Source organism: Paramisgurnus dabryanus, chromosome 3, assembly GCF_030506205.2.
Source record: "Paramisgurnus dabryanus chromosome 3, PD_genome_1.1, whole genome shotgun sequence".
NCBI classification, from domain to species: domain Eukaryota; kingdom Metazoa; phylum Chordata; class Actinopteri; order Cypriniformes; family Cobitidae; genus Paramisgurnus; species Paramisgurnus dabryanus.
The window spans coordinates 30,635,517-30,656,153 of NC_133339.1; the positions used below are offsets into that span (position 1 = coordinate 30,635,517).

At 38.2% G+C, this 20,637-nt stretch overlaps 2 protein-coding genes and 1 long non-coding RNA gene across 3 annotated transcripts; 2 read left to right on the plus strand and 1 right to left on the minus strand.

Annotated features, from left to right (window-relative positions):
* Window positions 1-1,922: 1,922 nt before the first annotated feature.
* On the plus strand, window positions 1,923-5,460 carry LOC141281934 (uncharacterized). The gene is made up of 2 exons (XR_012336366.1): window positions 1,923-4,606; window positions 4,683-5,460. It is a non-coding gene; the product is annotated as an uncharacterized lncRNA (long non-coding RNA).
* Window positions 5,461-6,942: 1,482 nt separating this feature from the next.
* On the minus strand, window positions 6,943-13,616 carry psmd11a (proteasome 26S subunit, non-ATPase 11a). The gene is made up of 13 exons (XM_065275845.1): window positions 13,479-13,616; window positions 12,323-12,424; window positions 12,000-12,196; window positions 11,434-11,491; window positions 11,117-11,311; window positions 10,815-10,959; window positions 10,602-10,662; window positions 10,238-10,300; window positions 10,026-10,151; window positions 8,262-8,297; window positions 8,010-8,061; window positions 7,722-7,864; window positions 6,943-7,618 (listed from the first exon to the last, which is right to left on the minus strand). The coding sequence occupies exons 1-12, from the start codon at window positions 13,564-13,566 to the stop codon at window positions 7,722-7,724; spliced, it is 1,266 nt and encodes a 421-aa protein (XP_065131917.1). The 5' UTR covers window positions 13,567-13,616; the 3' UTR covers window positions 6,943-7,618.
* A 1,859-nt stretch (window positions 13,617-15,475) lies between these two features.
* Window positions 15,476-19,123, plus strand: cdk5r1a (cyclin dependent kinase 5, regulatory subunit 1a (p35)). The gene is made up of 2 exons (XM_065255633.2): window positions 15,476-16,107; window positions 16,794-19,123. The coding sequence occupies exon 2, from the start codon at window positions 16,839-16,841 to the stop codon at window positions 17,760-17,762; it is 924 nt and encodes a 307-aa protein (XP_065111705.2). The 5' UTR covers window positions 15,476-16,107; window positions 16,794-16,838; the 3' UTR covers window positions 17,763-19,123.
* The last annotated feature ends 1,514 nt before the right edge of the window (window positions 19,124-20,637 follow it).

Genomic DNA, 20,637 nt, shown 5'->3' on the forward strand with positions numbered 1-20,637 from the left:
ATTTTATTGTAAGTGTTAATAATAATAAATGTTTGTTAATAGTAAACAAATTCTGTGTGTCAAGACAATGAATTCAACTTACAATGCTTATCAAAAGATGCAGGATAATAAATGAAACTCTTTGGAGAAAGAGTGTGGTAGGGACATAATAAACCCAACATCGGCTGTCTGGACAGAGTGGCCAGTTCAAGCAACAGTAACCAACCAACCAGGATCATAGTCATTTGAGCACTCTGAACAAGATAAACTTCTACAAAATGTTAATCCTTTTAAAGTTGGTCTTATCTTGTCAGGCTAGGAGGACCAGTTTAAACCAGCTTCTTTCACAATAGCCAAGCTGGCAAAGCTTCCAGCCTAGTCAAGCTGGTTTGGGCTGGTGTGATCAGCCTGACCAGCTACAGTATAAAAGCAAAAATCCTTCTAATACTAGCTTAAGCTAAAACCAGGCTGGAACACCATCTTAACACTCTGGGGTCGGCTGCGGCGCGGGCACCGCAAACTCTTGATTTTTCAATCACTCCCCAAAGAGACTTAGATAACTCTGCTGATTTTGGACATACAGATATGATTTATACATCATTTAAAACGTTAAAGTGTCTAGTTTTTTCTGTCCACTCCCAATAAAAACAGAATGTTGTGCTTTTCGCAAAATGAAGAAAATAAACATGATGCGCGTTTTGTTCTCTCTCCCTAAGTGAAGTCCTTTCAGAAACACGTCAGAAAAATGAACTGTAACTTAACGAATACTTGTCATACAAACAAAAGATAAATGTCTACATAATGCTTCGAATGTCTGCTTTTAAATGATGTAAGTGAAATCGAAAACAAATATTGTAATTCGTTGTTAACTGTATTAGAAGAGAGAGATGTACCGTCTTTCTTCTGTTGCTTCATTATCTATAATGAGCCACGCCCCGCTCCATTGAAGAGAAGAGCAGAGATCATCCATATTCATTAGTCAACCCCACAGTCAATGGACATTCCGTCTCTGCAGCCATTCACTGCTGTGTTGAGTTTTAATCCGAGTGCTGGAAACATGACATCTACTTGTTTACTAGTGACTGTAACTAAAGTTATCTCCAGACGCGAGTGTGACTCGATCGACGTCCAAACGCACACACAAACACACAATGCCTCATATTTGAAGCGCTTTGCGGTATCATTATAAAAGATGCGATTGCACACACCACATAACTGTTTACTCGCGCCTTAATCTCCAGACAGACGCGAGTGTGTGTGCTTCGTCAGTGTGATGGGATCGATGTTCAAACTCACACACACACGATGCCTCATTTTTGACGCGCTTTGTGGTATTCTTAAGATGCAAGTGTGTGTGCTTCGTCTGTGTGACGCGATGTCCAAATGCACACACAAACACACGATGCTTCATATTTGACGCACTTTGTGGTGTTCTTATAAAAGATGCAAGTGTGTGTGCTTCGACGGTGTGACGCGATGTACAAATGCACACACAAAGACACGATGCCTCATTTGACGCGCTATTTGGTATTCTTATAAAAGACGATTGCAAACATCACATCTACTTGGTTACTCTCGCCTAGTAAATAAAAGTTATCTCCATGCGCTTATGTTTTCTTTGTGCTTCCGTCAGACGTGATCAACGGCCAAACGCATACACAAACACACAATCATATTTGACACACTTTGTATTAAGACGCATCTTAACACATCTAAAACCCAGTTTATTCGCGTATATCTCTGCACAGTAAGTTTATTTAATGCAGGATCATGCATGTGAAGGCATTTCTTTTGTCTTGCTTTCACAAACAAACACTTAACAATAATGGCATCTTCACATTCCTGCCTAAAGGCTCATTATGCAGCTCATTATGCAAGTGTATTGTTCTTCAGCAGTGTATTGTCAATCACAGATTATTCAAGAGCTTCCAGCCTCCTTGTGTAGCAGGATTAGGTGAGTTGTGATTGACAGCTACTTTCACCTATCAGGAAGGGGCAGTCCCTTTTTAAGCACTGATTGGCTGCTGCCCGGAATGCGTCATGTCCTGTGTTTCCCCCGGGTGTTTGCAGCAATAGCGACAGGTGAGAATTGTTAATGTGCTGTTCGTAGTTTTAATTTGTATGTTATTTAAAACTAGTTTGTGTTGGTTTTAGCGTGTTTGTCCAGCGTACTGGTGCCCTTGTGCTGTCGATGGCTTAAATGACTGTGCACCCTCAGTTGGCTGTGGTTGACCTGTTGTAGGTTAAACGGTGCTGTAAAAGACGTTAATGTGTCTGGGGTGATGCCACTGGGCGGTAAGTGTCCAGCACGTAGTTGTAATGTTAGTGTATGATGTGTTTAGATTTTTAATATTATGTTTGTTTACTTTAGGGTTCTCCCTTTTGCTCTACATTATGTTTACCTCTTGAGTGTTCTCGTGCGGCTGTCGCATCGCTGTAAAACCGACATCATCATACTCCTTGCAGTACAATGGATTGTACACTGTCTGGTTCCTGCCTTTAGTGTTATATATCTTGGAGTGGAGGGTTATCTAGTCACTACCAAAGTCAACCAAGACAACCAATTCTAGATTCTAGTGCGTTGGAGCTGGTTTTTGGACTTTGGTTGCCTGTGTAGCTCCACCTGCCATTCATTTTGTGTTTTCTTTGCTTTCAGTAATTCTTGTCAAATTGTTGTCTGAATATTTATTTTGTTTGATATCCTTTCAGGAGCTGGGGTCCCCCTGGGTGAAAGAGCTTATGGTGGTGGTGGTACTGCTTCAACATTTGCAGTGTTACACATTTTTGAAGTGCATAAGTGTGTGTTTTTGAGTTCACGGTTTGGTGTGAGTGTGTGCCTTTGGACAACTTGTGCCAGTGATCACTCGGGTGGGTAACCTCAGCTCTGTAGGTTGGTGTATTGTTTTAATTAGTTTATTATCTTTCTTCCTTTTCACGCACTGCATTTTAGCAGTGAGGACTGTTAAACCTTAAGTTGTGTTGTGTTTTTGTATAATTTTGTGATTTGTGATGTTTTATGTCATTTTGTTTTATGTATTTTGCTGCAGACAGATCTGCTTTGATTAATGTCATCTTCTGTCTATTTCACACCTAGCTTATTGTCATGGACAACGAATATTGTGAAATAAAATCTATATTTTTGTATTATACCCACGTTTTCTGCTTACTTCACTTTTAAGAGGAACGAACCTGTGTGCCTTACCGCCTTTCTGGGTGTAAGGAATATTTCCCTGGGTGTAAGTCCCGGGGTGGCGTAGTCGGAATTTTACGCAAAACCTTTGCTTTTGCCATGAAGCTAACTTCTCACCCCCTCGTCATGCCACATTTTGGCGTAGTCGGCAGGGCCCTCAAATTCGGAGTGCAGAGACGTGGGTATTGTTTTTATGTATGTGGGTTTTTGTTTATGTTTTGTAGGAACCAGACGGCTGCAGTTTTCGCGTCGGAAAACCAGCACAAGTTGTGGCTGGACTTGCGCGGTTTGATTGTTTGCGGTACGTGGTCCATGGGTCTAGGAATAGAGGACGAATCGCACAGGTTAAGAAATCTTAGAGGCTCTGTAGAGGTAAAATGTGTTATTGGGTTAAGAACAAAAGGGAGAATCTGAATATTGATAAGTGGAGGGCCAGCTGGGTTTTTATATGGACAGGGTTGTGAAAGTGGGGATGTCGGGCATGGCGTATCGTTAAAGGCACCACTAAAATTGGTTGTCGTCATCCGTTCTGTATGATCTGTACACTTCTATAGTGCCTGAAGTTGGGGTATTACTGATGTAGTATTTGCCTGTAACTTTGATTTTATGGTGGGGTTAGGAGGTACTATCGGTCCCATGTCATTAGTTATTGGATGGTGTCCCTCGGAGTCTGAGGTGGAACCATCCAATGAGGTTTAGTGGTAGGAGATGTACCCCCCTAGGTAAGTCATTTTCAGATGGGGTCCCTCAGAGTTTGGGGTGAAACCATCTGATGAATTTTATAGTGCAGGAGATGTATCCCCCAGGTCAGTCATTTTTCAGATGGTGTCCCTCAGAGTTTGGGGTGAAACCATCTGAGATTTTTATTGTATCGGGAAGCTCTTGTTTTAGTCATTTGTCATTGGAGATTACGTCAGGTTAGTACTCCAACTGATACCACTTCTTGTAATTGGCGGGCACAGCGGTTGTGTCCGAGAGTGGATTGTAAATTTGTGCCTTTTCCCGACCTTGGGGCTGAGCACCCTGAGGTGGGTTTTGTTTAGTTCACCGTCGGGGCGACGTTGCAGAAACTTGGGGTGGATTGTAGCAGGATTAGGTGAGTTGTGATTGACAGCTACTTTCACCTATCAGGAAGGGGCAGTCCCTTTTTAAGCACTGATTGGCTGCTGCCCGGAATGCGTCATGTCCTGTGTTTCCCCTGGGTGTTTGCAGCAATAGCGACAGGTGAGAATTGTTAATGTGCTGTTCGTAGTTTTAATTTGTATGTTATTTAAAACTAGTTTGTGTTGGTTTTAGCGTGTTTGTCCAGCGTACTGGTGCCCTTGTGCTGTCGATGGCTTAAATGACTGTGCACCCTCAGTTGGCTGTGGTTGACCTGTTGTAGGTTAAACGGTGCTGTAAAAGACGTTAATGTGTCTGGGGTGATGCCACTGGGCGGTAAGTGTCCAGCACGTAGTTGTAATGTTAGTGTATGATGTGTTTAGATTTTTTATATTATGTTTGTTTACTTTAGGGTTCTCCCTTTTGCTCTACATTATGTTTACCTCTTGAGTGTTCTCGTGCGGCTGTCGCATCGCTGTAAAACCGACATCATCATACTCCTTGCAGTACAATGGATTGTACACTGTCTGGTTCCTGCCTTTAGTGTTATATATCTTGGAGTGGAGGGTTATCTAGTCACTACCAAAGTCAACCAAGACAACCAATTCTAGATTCTAGTGCGTTGGAGCTGGTTTTTGGACTTTGGTTGCCTGTGTAGCTCCACCTGCCATTCATTTTGTGTTTTCTTTGCTTTCAGTAATTCTTGTCAAATTGTTGTCTGAATATTTATTTTGTTTGATATCCTTTCAGGAGCTGGGGTCCCCCTGGGTGAAAGAGCTTATGGTGGTGGTGGTACTGCTTCAACATTTGCAGTGTTACACATTTTTGAAGTGCATAAGTGTGTGTTTTTGAGTTCACGGTTTGGTGTGAGTGTGTGCCTTTGGACAACTTGTGCCAGTGATCACTCGGGTGGGTAACCTCAGCTCTGTAGGTTGGTGTATTGTTTTAATTAGTTTATTATCTTTCTTCCTTTTCACGCACTGCATTTTAGCAGTGAGGACTGTTAAACCTTAAGTTGTGTTGTGTTTTTGTATAATTTTGTGATTTGTGATGTTTTATGTCATTTTGTTTTATGTATTTTGCTGCAGACAGATCTGCTTTGATTAATGTCATCTTCTGTCTATTTCACACCTAGCTTATTGTCATGGACAACGAATATTGTGAAATAAAATCTATATTTTTGTATTATACCCACGTTTTCTGCTTACTTCACTTTTAAGAGGAACGAACCTGTGTGCCTTACCGCCTTTCTGGGTGTAAGGAATATTTCCCTGGGTGTAAGTCCCGGGGTGGCGTAGTCGGAATTTTACGCAAAACCTTTGCTTTTGCCATGAAGCTAACTTCTCACCCCCTCGTCATGCCACACTTGCATATTGCCTTCCTAACCAAAAAGTGACTTTGAAATTGTAAATCAATATATTGTGTTATGTGAAGGAGTAAGCAGAATGATTTTCACATCATTTTAAAGAAAAAACTCTAGACTACTAGATCCTGCTTTGAAAAGTTTTAGGAAAACATGTTTAGAATGAGTTTTGTGGACTTATATCAGTCACTTAAATTTTTTTCTTTTTCAAAAACCACGCATAAACATTTTTCTCTCAAAAATACAAACATGTACATACATGTTAATCATATAATATAGTAGCCCAGTTTGTGCTGAATGCAGTGTTATAAGACTTTTGCCATTATTATGTTTTTAAGCAACTGAAAAAAGCACAAATGTCAGTGCAGGTCAAAACTTCTCCAGGGCCCTAAAAACCCCTTAGACCCCAGAGGGTTAAACCAGTCAACCAGCATAGGCTGGTATTAGCTGTTATTTTTCTGCAGGGGATATAATAAATTTTATTTATAATGCACTTTCTAAAACTCAAAGCACCATAATATATGAGATTCTCAGGAACATACACATACAAAAGTAAACAAGTTAGTAATAATCATTTTGCAATAGTAAGCTATTTTAAAAGGATAAGTCTTTAAGGATCACTTAAAACAGTCCAGTGATGGTGAGTTTCTTATCACCAAAAGAAGAGAATTTAGAGAATCATACGGGGTATAGGGATTGACAATTGCAAATGTATAGAATTCAGATGGAATTCAATGTCTTTACACACAGAATGTGTTTACTATTAACAGACATTAATTATTATCAACACTTTCAATAAATCCAGAGATTAACAACATGAACCACGAAAAATTAATTTAGTCTTCATTCAGTTGCTGGCACTGTCCGGGGTGATATGTAAGTTAAAATTCAGGGCTTTTCAGGGAGACTAGTTGAAAATGTCTAATAAGGTTGAAACAGCGCCATCTGCTGTTTTGGATTGCATGGTCACATTTGTGAGAAAATCATGGTCCCGTTTGTGAGAAAATCATGGTCACATTTGTGAGAAAATCATGGTCCCATTTGTGAGAAAATCATGGTCCCATTTGTGAGAAAATCATGGTCACATTTGTGAAAAAATCATGGTCATATTTACAAAACACAGTACATATTTGTAACACCTCTGCATTTTCTCTCAAATTGCCTTTATTATTTGCAAAGTTTTTTCTGTTAGTTTGCGAGTCAAGTTTTCCCTTTGCAAAGCAGATTGAGTTTGTTTGCAAAATGCCAAATTTGTTTCTAAAATTATGGCACAAAATTCGCTCCATACAGAAACACTTAAACAGTCATTTCACTTGGTAACTTTATTGTTTTTTTTTAGCTTTATAAAAAGGTCAACAGCATGACAGGCCAGATAGAGGCGCTTGGCAATGTTATGTACAAAGAGGAAGGGTAGGAATGCAAGGGCCAGGGAATGAAAACCACTCATTTCCCTGTCTTAAAGACAGCATATTATCAGAATTTTTTCACCTGACATAAAGTCCAAGTATGCCGTCTTGCAGTGAGAGTTAGGCCGGGGCTTTCTTGGGGGAGTGGGCTTTAAACCGTTCGATCGATAATACAGGGAATTTGTCGACAGCTTAACACGTTGGTCCCTGGATTGGCAAGGGATCTGGATCATTCTCAAGATCTATTTATATACATTTCAAACAGTTATAATGCAGGGGAGTTTTTATTTTTTGAAGATTCCCTGATGGCCCATTAGGCACAGCCAAGATACAAAGGAATGCATTACCAGCAAAAAAATATATAATAAATGGGATCCCATAGTAATAGTAGTTTGCCATTGAGGAAGGTGGCACAAAATGTCCAAGTGAAAGCCAAAGAGGACAGCAGGACCCAGTCTTGCACCTAGTTTTTGAAGTGTTAGACCTTCGTTGACTTGATGTCAGTATCACATCCCCCTCCCCTTTCCCCAGAGTCCCCAATACTGGCCATGCTCTCAGCTGCAGGGTCCAATGCTCAACCTGCAAAAGAATTATGCATAAATGAATAGGAAGTGCAAAAAGCACACTTTGGCATTTAAAGGTTTATTCTAAGCTCAATTCATGTATAATAAAATAGACTTGCTTATGTCAGTTTCTTGGCTTTGTTATAGAGCGAGTCCACAACTTTGCTCATGTTCTGAATTGTTTCAAGGGCGGTTTCATATGTTTTGTCTACTGGAGGCTCATCAAATACAATCAGGACACCCTCTCCTTGGTCAAGGATTCCTGCAGTTTGAGTACACACAGAACTTTGCATAAGCATCATCATGCATCAAGCCAAAACATATTTAGAGGGACAACATAAAAATGCTTGCAGTAGAGTTTGTGAATGCATTCAATGACAACGTTTACAATAGGTTGCTTATCATACCGTGGAATTTCTGGTCTAAAATCATCTGTGACAGCTTCCTTTCAACGTCTCCCTTTGGTGAGAACAGAAAAGCAATATTCATTTACGATTTGGGATAGAATACTTAAAACATCAGGCAACAAATTACAGATACACTTGGCAGTTAAAGGAACCATGGGAAATCATTTGTTTGCAAAATGAGTGTGTAACAGCTGGATGTTCTAATTAGACAAAATCTGTCTGTCGCAGGACCAAGTGCAAAAAAAGTCTTACCTTTGAGAGTTTTATCAGCTCTGAGATGTGCTCTATCTGTTGGTATATAAGAAACATGTTTGTGAATATCTAAAGGGGACCCACACTTAATGCTTTTTGTAACAATTATTAATGTAATTTGGTCATAAAGTCTGATCGTGATTAGGTTTTCCAGTTGTGCACAGTCTTAGTTTGCAGTCGTAAGATAAAATCAAGTTCACATGTGATCATCATGTTGTTTAAAGGAACAATAAGTAGGATTTACCCCATCTAGTGGTGAAATTGTATTTTGCATTCAAACGAATAGTGCTCTCTAACACCTCGCTTTTCCAAATGTGTGTTGCAACTACGGTAGCCGTTATGTAATCACTGATCTCCTTGTCCGTTTCAGCTGGTTCACATGTTCTGAACGAAAACGCGTTGTAGAAACGTGTCGGTAGGCTAGTGCTTTTTGTCCCTCTTTGCTATTATAGTTTATCAATATGGCGGAACAACATGGACGCCTCCTAAGACTTCACCGTTCAATGTAAGTAAAGAAAAGAAATTCTAAGCTTACAAAGAAAAGTCAGATCATTGGCAGAGGTCATTTGACACCAACAAGGACATATATATGAATAAAGACATTGATTTTAATTAATAAAACACTAAAAAAATCCTACTTACTGTCCCTTTAAATAGTTTTGTTGCTTTTTTTAAAGCGTTTTATATGTAACCAAGTGATCGAGTTTATTGAGCCACTTTGTATATTTGTGTTGATCATTTGTATTAAAATTTTAGACCTTTTATTCTGATATAATTTTAAGTTTGGTTGATCATGACATAAACATTCACTGGATTATTTAGCTAAATACGAATAGTACTTTTTAAATAATGTGCAAATAATAAATTACTATTGATATATTTTAATATTAATTGATTTAACATTTATTATGCATGCATGAAAAGTAAAACAAGAAAACATGCAAAATGTCCAGTCATGACTAATCAATCATTAAATGTGTTTTATAACACCATTTGGTGTGTCCCTGGCCTAAGGCATAAATGCCCATTAAGCTTTACAATATAAATGAAATGGCATAGTACACCACAAGTTGGGTCAGCTACTTTTGCGGGCTTTTCCACTACACAGTACGTAATACCCAATACTTTTTTTTAGTACCACCTCAGTTGGGGTGCCAAGCAAGCGAAGCTGATACTAAAACGTGATGCAAAAAAACACTGTAGATCACTGATTTATCTGAGAGAATCGTCACTACCAGCATCATAGCTAAACCCTCTTCATTAAATTTACCTTCATGTTTGCACTGTCTCGAGCAAACCTGTTGTCATCTGTGCTTGTTGTAAGTTCCCAAACTCCCTTTTAGCGATGAAAATCATCCACAGGTTGAGAATCAGGAACACCAGTGTTTTCCTTCCAGTTTGTGGCATTACATTTTTGCAACCTAGCGGAGCACTTTGACTGACGCCATGGGTTTTTACAGAAACTAACATGTGAGGTAGTGATAAACACGATGTGCACACATCTATTTGTGGTGGTCAATTTTGGTTTTGTGGCAAACTGAGAAATAAATGAATGTATGGGAAACACTGCATTCCAACGATTCTCCCTCTGTTGTATGATGTCACAGCAGTAGGCAGCGCAAACATAACGACGCGCCTATAATCCCTCCCACTCCAAACTCAATGGAAAAGCTAACCAAGCCAAAGTAAGGTGAGCTGACACGACCTGACTCGTGGGGTACTATGCAATGGAAAAGTGCCATGAGTGCTCAAGCAGGACATTACCTGCACTCTGGAAAAGGGCTCAATGACCCTGATAAGGTTTTGTTCCAATAGATTGTCATAAAGTTGGGCCAAGTGGGTATTAATGATGGGGTCATCCCGTAGCTCAGCTTTATATTCTGTTAAAGCCTGAAAAACAGAGAAAAGCATTGTTAATGTGGAAACAGGTGGATTGAGATTGTGTTGATATTTTTTAGCCAGGGCATCTGACCAACCTTCTCCAAATCTGCGAGTGACCTGTTCTTGCTGGCCTGGGCCACACATTTAAGTGCATCTGTCTACAAGAAAGATACAGGGCAAGTTAATACATTTATTACAGATGCAAATGACTAGAAACTTTTTGGGGAAATAAAACAATAACAGATCAGACTTTGATATCTAATAGGCTTCTAAAACGTAATCACATTTATTGTCTTAACTTTATCTGATCCTAGTACATGTAAAGTCATGCCAGCATCAATTTCACTTAACTGTTATTATATTGCCATGACACTCCCTGGCAAATGAGTGAGGAGGGTGAAGACTATCCGCATTCTCTAAAAGTTAATCAAAAACCACACCAAGAGCTCGGACATTTACCTGTCTGCCGGCATATCTGAGGGCGAGTTTGCCACTGATTAGGCCCTGCACATCCTCTGGCCTGCAATGACAAAAATACAGTCTGTGTGAATCCTTAGATTTAAAAGTACCTTTTCAACTCACAATATCAAACCACTGAAAATAAATAACACATCACTTCAATCTCTTTGATAAAGATAAACAAGATTAGTGTTTGAAACAGCCAGGACTTACGAGTTAAGCATGATCTTGCAGAGGAGCATGTACTTAAGTGCGGTGATGGCACGAGGACTGTCAATAGAGTCATAGCCCTCAAAGGCCTCATAGAAGTACGAATACGCTGTCTTCCAGTCCTTCTCCTCAGCAGCGTGAATAATGCCTGCAAGGGGAATGAGAGAGATGTGTTGAAATCCTATTTGTCCAAAAATCCACCTTTACACAACCTTTCATTAAACCATAACTAATCATTAATTTGCTACAATACTGCAGGTCCAACATGGAGATATTGAATCTAGTGAAGAGTTATGCAAACGCACCTGACTGCATGTCTAGAGCAGCCTGCAGCTTTGGAGGGCAGTAGATGGCGTTTGCCGTCGTCCTGGCAGAGGTGAGAGCTGCTCTGGCCTTGGGCAAGTTGCTTAACGCGTGATACGTCTTGCTCTCCAGCAGCTGCAGCTCCACCAGCAGAGCTTTGTCATCCATCTTCTTCAGCTCTTGCAGGAGCTGAGTGCCTGAGAAACAGGAAAAATTATGATAGATGAAGGAGCGTGGAAATGGTCACAAAAAGTATGAATAGGTCTCCCAAGCTTAACATAAAAAATGTCAACAACAAAATACTTTATCAAAGACTCACCAAGCTGTAGAGCCTCTTGGAACCGCTTGGTGTCAAAATAGAGGGAGACCAGACGGGCCTAAAATTGAAAAGCGAAATCACTGAGCCAGCATTTCATCAACACCAATCTGAATCACAATTATGACTAATCAAGTGTACTTAAGAGAAAATAAATTAACTGCACTCTGGCTGTTTACTCACATAAAACAAATAGCATTAACATAAATAAGTGGTGCTCACTTGTGTAAAACTTCCTGCTGTAATTCAAGAATATTGCAAAGATGTGCGTCAGCTGAGCATTTTTTTCCCCATTCATTTTTAGTAGTTCTTAGTATTTTTGTTGCTATGCACTAGCTGGCTAAGGTGTCAAATTGGTCTATTGTGTCTATATAATATTAAGGCTCCTAAACATTGTAAAGGCACTAACAAAGCATGTAATAGGGCTGTGCAAAATTATATATATATATATATATATATAATTCCAGTAAAATAAATATTTTATCGCATTATTTAGCATGCTAGCACATTTGCCTTCAATATAGCACAGGCCTAGCTGCTCATATAAAAAAATAATACTAGTTCCTCACCTCCAGGGCCTGTCTTAGAAACGTCCTCTTTTCTGATTTGGCCCATTCAATGCACTCCAAACATAATTCCACCTCTTGACCAGTTGCTGCCTCCATGTCCAAGAAGAGATCAAGCAGGGATCGCACCAGCCGTGCCGCTTTTGCTTTGCTGATGGAGTTTAAGAATGGCCGGACATACTTCAGCAGACCTCCCAATTCTGTGTGAATGTGGAATACAGGAGGAATAGCGGTTAACATTGATGGAAATGAACTCGAGACAAATGTTTAATTGACACGCTAAAGACATGCAGATGGGCCACAGCTAACTAGTTAAAGATCTTTACCAGCAGCTTGTCCAGTCTTGGCCAGCAGTCCGCCCAGCTCCAAGATGCTCTGTTCTTTGACACGCACTGCTTCTTCATCATCGTCCTGGACATCTCGCTTGACTGTGTAGGTAGAAAAAAGCAAATTTGATTATTAAACATGAATTACAGACCAAAAGCAGTACTTTGCAATTGGAAAGTTTAATACAACCAAAAACCTAAATCTACAGATGACCCTTAACTGGAAAGTAAATGTAAAGTAAAAAAAAAATAGTCTGACAATCAAAAAATGGCTTGGTGGGGCATTAAATTACCCATGACAAATGCACACATATCAAACTACCTGTAAACCAAAACTTACTGACATTTTCATTTTACTGTATTAAAAAATATTGCAACTTACACTGAGGAAGTTTCCTGAATATACATAACCAGTCAGTCATGTTTAATGACTCATATCTGACTAAATTTAGTCGTAGGCTAATAACATTTCTTAAACCACTTTTCTTAACATTAATTGTCTACACAACATGGCAATTCAAATCTATATGTTAAATATCAGAAAAAATATTTACACACGAACGCTTTCTTTACTTTAATATTTTGGTAGATCATCGATACCTAGTAGTTGTCATTTAAACTTTTGCTAATTACTACAAACGTAATTTAGAAATAGGTTAGATATCTATAACTGTCCTACTTTGTTTAACACAAACAAAGACAGATACAGACACAACAAAAGCGTTCACTTAAACAAGCCATTTGTTTATTTTCCCTGTTTTTTAAAACACATTTAGTCTCTATTTACTTGAACAGAGAAGCTCACACATTGAGACTGAAGCTAGCTGATTGGCTAACTGTTTTCATGGGTGGCAGTTTATTGTAATTTGCTTTATCGTAAATCACAAGCTGCTACAAGCAAAAAACTAATATTTAAGGTCGATAAAAGACACAGAAACTCATATGTAAAGTTGACAGTTAACAAGAGTGTTATAGGTTTATCTAGCTAAATGCTTTCTCACGCCTGTCACAGTGAGTCAGCAGCATGACACCGGCTAACACGTTTAGCTCCTGATCTACAATCACAATGAAGGATATGATCCGGAGGTTCAAACCCAAGCTTTATCCTCTAAAAGCACAAAAGCGGCCTGAAACAAGCCGGGCTGGACACGCTTACCGATAGCATGTAAAATATCAATGGACGCATTCCGATCCGTACTGAGCAGCGACTGTGCTCTCTGAAACTCCACCGCCGCAGCCGCCATCTTACCAATTCACCAATTGCCTGATGCACATAACAATCATTGAATACGCCACCGGAAGCGCCACTGAGGCATGCCGGGAGATTGAGTTCACTGAGCCAGAAGGCAGCATGACTCACTGTGCTCATTCCATGAGGAGGATTTCCCAACAAGAAAGGAATAAATAAAATAAAAAAATAATATAAAATATAACATAAAATTCAAAATAAATATTTAAAAAATACAATAAATCTGTCCCCCTCTTTTTTGAGTGGGAGGGTGAAAAGGTGATGTGCACATTCAAATTAATTTAACTCTGTTATTCTTGGGTCTAGAAGCAAAAGTTTGTTTTTCACTGAAATGTCTGGAGTTGTGAATATTAAACTAGAAATAGTTACAGCAGTTTAAGTTTATTAAAAATAATAACCCAATAAAGTATGTATTTTATATTTAAAACCCATAAAAAAAATGTTTTACTCCCAAAATGCTACAAAAATACATCCATAAGTTTCAACTAGTTCTGATCCAAATTTCAAGTTAAAATCACAAACAATGAGGTTTTTGTCACACTTTTAGTGGTTTTACCAACAAAGGCCACTAGGTGTCAACGTTAAGCTGCATAATTTTGTCACAAGTTAATAAATTACTGTCACTGCATCATTATTATTTTATTTATTTTTTAAATATGAAAACTACATTCTTTAATATATAGTTTGTCAAGATGTTTGAAGATTTATAATAGAATATTGGAATTATGACTAAATAATATTCATATGTATTCCTACAGGGTGAGTGACATTTAAAAAAATGATTACCAAATACCAATGTTACATTTCTATGATCAAATGGCTTAAAAAATATGAAAACTACTTTCTTAGAGCTTTCCAATGATATATGGGTTGTCAAGATTTTTGAAGATTTATAATAGGATATTACAATTATGAATATATAACAATTATGTGGTGAGTGACATTTAACAAAATGACTTAATACTAAATTTCTATCATCAAATGTCCTTGAAATATGAAAACTACATTATTAAAGCTTTAGTTTGTCAAGATTATTTCAGGTTTATAGAATATATAATAAATAATAAATAATAAAAATAAATAATAATAATAAATAATAAAAATGTAATAACATTTTGAGCCCACCTGTTGGCCAGTGATTCTTTAGAAAATTACTTGTAAAATGGTAATAAAATATAAAAACCTCAATCTGAGAGAGAGCTTTCCAATGAAATATAGCTTGTCAAGATTAGTGCTGGTTAAGACTAAGAAATTATTGTTTTAAATATGTAATGCCAAAAGTTCCACCTTTTGATTTTAAAAAGTAATGTATTGGTTTTAATGGGAACTGTGATAGTCCCTGTGGGTCTCTACTGTAATGTTTTGAGCTAAATTGGTGTGATGTTATTTGGCAGGTGAAACCCAATAGAACAATAGGCCTAAAAAAACACTACATAGGGTACAAGAATTCTGTAATGACTTTAGTGGCAAGTGTCTGAGAAATAGCAATCTATCTATCTGATGTGCCTGCCTTTCATCAATGGCTTGACAACGAGATAAACTTATTATTCCTGCATTAAATGGGTGCAAATGACTCATTACACCATTCTTTAAGGAAAATGCCTTACTATGATGATTGGATAAGAATTGTATGGATCATGCGTGAGTGCGTGTGCTTGTGAGAGAGAAAGAGATCAAGGGGGGTGGGGTTCCCCATTCATGTCATTGATCCCATGCGCCTTGACGACATTACTAGCATACACATTAAGATTAAAGTTCATCTTTCTTGATAATGTGTAAATCTTGATTGACAATTTATATAGGCAATGTCTGGCAAATAATGGCAAGTTCCTTTTTCTGAAGCGCTAGTACAGATGCTGATGCGAGTAGGGGTATTTTAAAGCACACTTAACGGATGGCACCATGGACAGATAACGAGATAGTGTGTGCTTAGCCATTGCCAAGTTCCCACCCAGCTGCCAGCGTTACTTAGTAAGATTCAGCATCAGGGTAGAAACGACAGATCGACAGCAAGAAACATAAACCGCAATTTTTCTCTAAACTTTAATAGTCAGCTATTTTGGGGAATACAGACCTTTCTTTTTTATTTACTGTCTGAGATAAAGCTTTTCGAGTTATATTCTAGGATTTCTAGCCTAGCGTTTTAGTCTTCCGCTGCCAAAGGGGATCACAGACTGGCAGATGTAAAACGCAAAATTTATTGTGATGCTGAAACTCGAGGTGGAAAGAAAGAACGACCATGCATCGAGAAGAATGTGCAGGAATAAGGTTTGCATTTGGTAAATAACCTTAGCAACCGGATAATCCTGAACACCCACTGACTGCAACGCTGCTTTTACGTAAAGCATTATTTCATCACTGACGCTCCATTTTCAGCACCTTGGACAACGACGAGCACGTTGCCTTTACGGCGCGACACCGGGATAAAAAGCGAGATAATCGACGGATTACGCGACGGATAGCCTATTTTTATATTTAGAAACATTTCTTATATATACCTAGATATATTAACAACGGAGTCAACATCATTTGATTGGTAAGTAATCAACATTTTATATGTATAGCCCACGTTGCTTTTGTTTAAAATCAAATTTCAAATATAAATGTATCTAGCTATAGCCTATAATATCAAAAACTTAATTGTATTACATTTCCATATGTGAAACAACACACGTGAGCCAGATGTTATGGGGAAATAACGGTGATGTCTTTATTTGCAACAGCTCATTTTGACCGTTGATTTGTCTGTAACTCGTATTAAACCACTAAGTATTCGTAGATAAATTTGTGAATTTATGAGAGGCATGACCTGATAACATTCAACAATTTATTATTTTCACACCCGAAAAAATATTTTTTTCACTAAAAATCAACATCAAAAAGCAATGAATGTGTTTACATCCTCGACATCCATTTTGAAGCTAAAATGGATGCTTTCGCATATTCGGCTGCTAAATCTCCCACTGTTCATTTTATTATATCGTCATGTGGGAAAATATCTTTATGTGCGTCAAAAACATATATGTAGCATATGGCTTCTTTCCTAACAGAAGAAAATACGTTAGTAAAACACAGTTTTGTGCATATTCTTTTTTTTATACCTTTTGCGCATGTTCATCAGAGGACGCGTGTATGCTGTGTTAAAATGGTGAGGGTGATGAAACTAATTCCCTACTTTAACCTATTTTTTTTAACCAAATATTTATATTTTTCTCTTTTAAGGAATAAATTTAATATCTACAGATATCTCATAATAATAAAGTCATCATGGGAACTGTACTGTCAGTCTCCCCAAGCTACCGTAAGGCTGGCCTGTTTGATGAAATACCACCCCCTCTGGCACATTATACAGCTGTGCAAAACAGCAAAAATGCCAAGGACAAGAACTTGAAACGGCAGTCCATCATTAATGTCCTGCCATGGAAGCGCATCGTGGCTGCTTCGGCCAAGAGAAAAGGCTCTAAGAAGCTGGCCTCTGGTGACAGTCAAGATGAAGAAAGCGTGGGGACCCTCAACAGCCAAAACCTGAAGAAGTCCCAGTCATGTGCCAATCTTTCCAGCTTCATCCAGGAACCAACGGTGAGTTCCATACCCACATCTAAGACCACCGCCAATGTGGCCTCAACTGCCAAAAGGACCTCAATCACTGGATCTGTGGGACAAGCCGCCAATGCAGGCACACCTAAAAGAGTGATTGTGCAGGCTTCCACCAGCGAGCTGCTAAGGAGCCTGGGTGAGTTCCTGTGCCGACGCTGTTACCGCCTGAAGCGCCTCTCGCCTGCTGACCCCGTGCTCTGGTTGCGCAGTGTGGACCGGTCACTGCTTCTGCAGGGTTGGCAGGACCAGGGCTTTATTACCCCGGCTAACGTGGTCTTCCTGTACATGCTCTGCCGTGAGGTCATTTCAGCTGAGGTGTCTAGCGAGCGTGAGTTGCAGGCCGAGCTGCTCACTTGCCTTTACCTGTCCTATTCCTACATGGGAAATGAAATTTCCTACCCCCTCAAGCCTTTTTTGGTGGAGACAGACAAAGATGCCTTCTGGAATCGGAGCCTGGCTATCATTAACCGCATGAGTAGCAAAATGCTTCAGCTTAACTCTGACCCGCATTACTTCACCCAGGTTTTTGCTGACCTTAAGAACGAAAGCCAGAAGGAAGAAGAGAACCGACTGCTTATTGGCCTGGATCGATAAGTGAGGTTTTGTGCATAAATGAAACAAACAAAAACAGTTAAAAAGTTTTTTGTGTCATTATTAGTATTATTAAAAAGTGTAATAAACCGACGCTTCAGAGCATAATTTCGAGGCTTATTTGTAGCAGTGAATGACATTGGATCAGACATTGTAAACTTTTAAGGTCTGATCAGGACACAACCATTAAGGTGTTCTTTTACCATTCGTATGGCTTCCTAAGGTCAGCTGTTGGGTATAGCGATACTTCCATCATCATGGAGGAGTCTCTTGACCAACGGTGCAGCAACCGTGACCTTCCTGAAGTGATTTCATCCATACAAAACATGAGCAGCGGTCCTGTTAAAGTCATTCCTGTTTCACAATAAAGAATAAAATCTTTTGAAAACCCAGATTTGTGCAATAGCAAAATGCTTATTATGCACACTAAGCAGTTTGAAAATGGGACTTATTCAATGGAGCCAAGCTAGCAACATTGTCAAAACTGAAGAAAACCAAAGACTCAGCTTAACACTTCTTCACCAGTTTGACCCTTGGTACCACCATTTCTACATTAACATCAACCCAAAACCACAAATATTAGTGAGTATCTGACAGTAATATCTGAGGACTACGAACTGCTGCTCTCATTATTGGTCAGGGTGCTCCTTGCATGGCATCATGACTTCAAGATGTTTTGTTTGTTTAGCATATCCTAGTGGCCTTTACGAAGGTCTGGGTCTTATACTGCTGTGGGCACAAGACCATTTAGTGAGATGGTCTGTCGAACCGTTGTGTTAAAAAGAGACAAACGACGAATCATTTATGATTGTGATGATGAACCGACTGCACGATCTTCAACTGAACAGAATCTCAAACGTCAAGAAAGAGCATTTCTCTGACATCGTATGCTACTTATTGGCATCTTCAAAACATCAGAACAAAGTAATGCAAAGGTAGATATTTTATGTATTTTCAAAAGCAAGTACTGTATGTTCTTATACGGGTGTTAATGCATGCTTCTTTGACCAACCACACACTTTTTAAACATCTTTGTTTATGATTTGATGGTCACATTTTTTGTATGACGTTCTTTTGGAAAGTGCTTCAAACTAACGTGCCATAAAGACATAAAAGTTGTAAAGTTGCCAGTACAGCAGCCAAAAGTACAGTGATCTTTTGTAGCCTTCTCATTAGGAAGAGATATTTTTGAAGGAGCAAAAGAAAGGCGAAATCAAGGAAAGACGTCAGCAGTAGACATACAATGTCACAAACATTTTGTAAAAAAATAATAAAAACGAAAAAAAATATCATAATTATGCATACAGCACATCAAAAGCATGAGTTCCCTAGATTACATATCACACACATGAAATTCTTAAAGACAGTACTTAAAAGGGACTTGTGCAAAATAAAGCATAAATCAATATTCTTAAGTGACTAAGATCATTTTTTTTTTACAATTTTAGGTCAATCTATTTAAAACGAAAGTCTCAGTTTAAACCAATGAGCTTTAATATTTTTCCCCTTTTCAACATTTATCTTATTACATTTTATGGAACTCTCCGTATTGATTTAGTTTAACTTAACTTATCAACACAAACATTGCAAACCAGCTTTAACATAAGATGAGTTTGCTGATGAAATGTTAAAAAGTAATGTAATCATCTTTCATCATCAAATTTGATGCTGTCATTTCCATAAATAAGAGATATGTTTCAGCATTTAATCAACACACACAGTGTTTAGTCAATTTGAACAATAGGTCTGATCAACAATGACAAATGGGAGACTTTGAGCAACTCACAGGTGTGACATTATTTGGAAAGAGGAGCTTGAATAAGCCTCTATAAAAAGAATTGCAGTGTTTATATGCAAATACTGACATACTGGCCTATTTTATCTACCACCTGTGTCAGGATGTTATAACACTATGATTAGTTTATTGTAGCCGGTGACCTGATGCACTATGTTAAGCAATATGAATTTAACTAAACTACAAACGTTTATGCACATGTGACATTATAAAGATCAATGAGGGACAAAACTAAAACTTTAAGGTCATCATTTTATTATGTTAAATACAGGGATTACAATTTTACATGGCTATTTACATGCTTTTGATTTTTTTAATTTACATTTATTTCATGTCTAGCCTCAATTTGATAAAACACTGATGGTGCTATTAATGCAAAGATCTTGTTTTACCCATAAGCTAGACCATTGGTTAGCTAAATGTAATGAAGTCTTCTACATAGGGCAAACATGCATTGATGCTTTACTACTATGAAAAGTGGCTTAAATGAGATACTGGATGTAATGATAATTGACCATGACAGTAAAAGGGTGGTATAAGAGACATAAATAACTCATAAACAACTGTTCTTCTCATCATAGGTAATTGAAGAAACAAGTGTGTTATGTTTCATACAATTGTTGTGGTGGATGTTACATTCTTAAAAAAAAAAAAAAAAAACTGTACAGCAACAAGAGACTGGAATTAGATTTTTCTCTTTTCCTTACGTTTCACGTTTTGTGAACTTTGTTGAGCAAAATGGAACAAAAATGAGATGTACATAAAAATATATTTAAAGATGCAATCTGTTATAGTATATGGATGTGTATGAATGTGAATTTGTAAATGTGAATGTGAGCAATGACTTTGGTCAACTCTTCTATCTACTTTATATAAAAAAATGCATTTGCAAACAAATACATTGTTTTGTTTCCTTAGTTATTTGTTGTCATCTTTTTAATGAAACTTGCAATTTTTAACACTGAGGCCATACATGCCCAGTCAAAAGACAACATCATGTGTAGTTTGTATGTAAAAACCGTACAATATAAGCATGTGTACTTTATTGAATAGTAATGAGGGACAACTGCAATATTACGTAAC

Bases quoted from the DNA above. Each gene is read 5' to 3' on its own strand.
- psmd11a (XM_065275845.1), bottom strand. From the start codon at position 13,566: ATGGCGGCTGCGGCGGTGGAGTTTCAGAGAGCACAGTCGCTGCTCAGT. The intron at 12,197-12,322 runs GTAAAGATCTTT...ACATTCACACAG, and splicing joins CAAGACTGGACAAGCTGCTG to AATTGGGAGGTCTGCTGAAG. The intron at 10,663-10,814 runs GTAAGTCCTGGC...TTGTCATTGCAG, and splicing joins TGCAAGATCATGCTTAACTC to GCCAGAGGATGTGCAGGGCC.
- cdk5r1a (XM_065255633.2), top strand. From the start codon at position 16,839: ATGGGAACTGTACTGTCAGTCTCCCCAAGCTACCGTAAGGCTGGCCTG.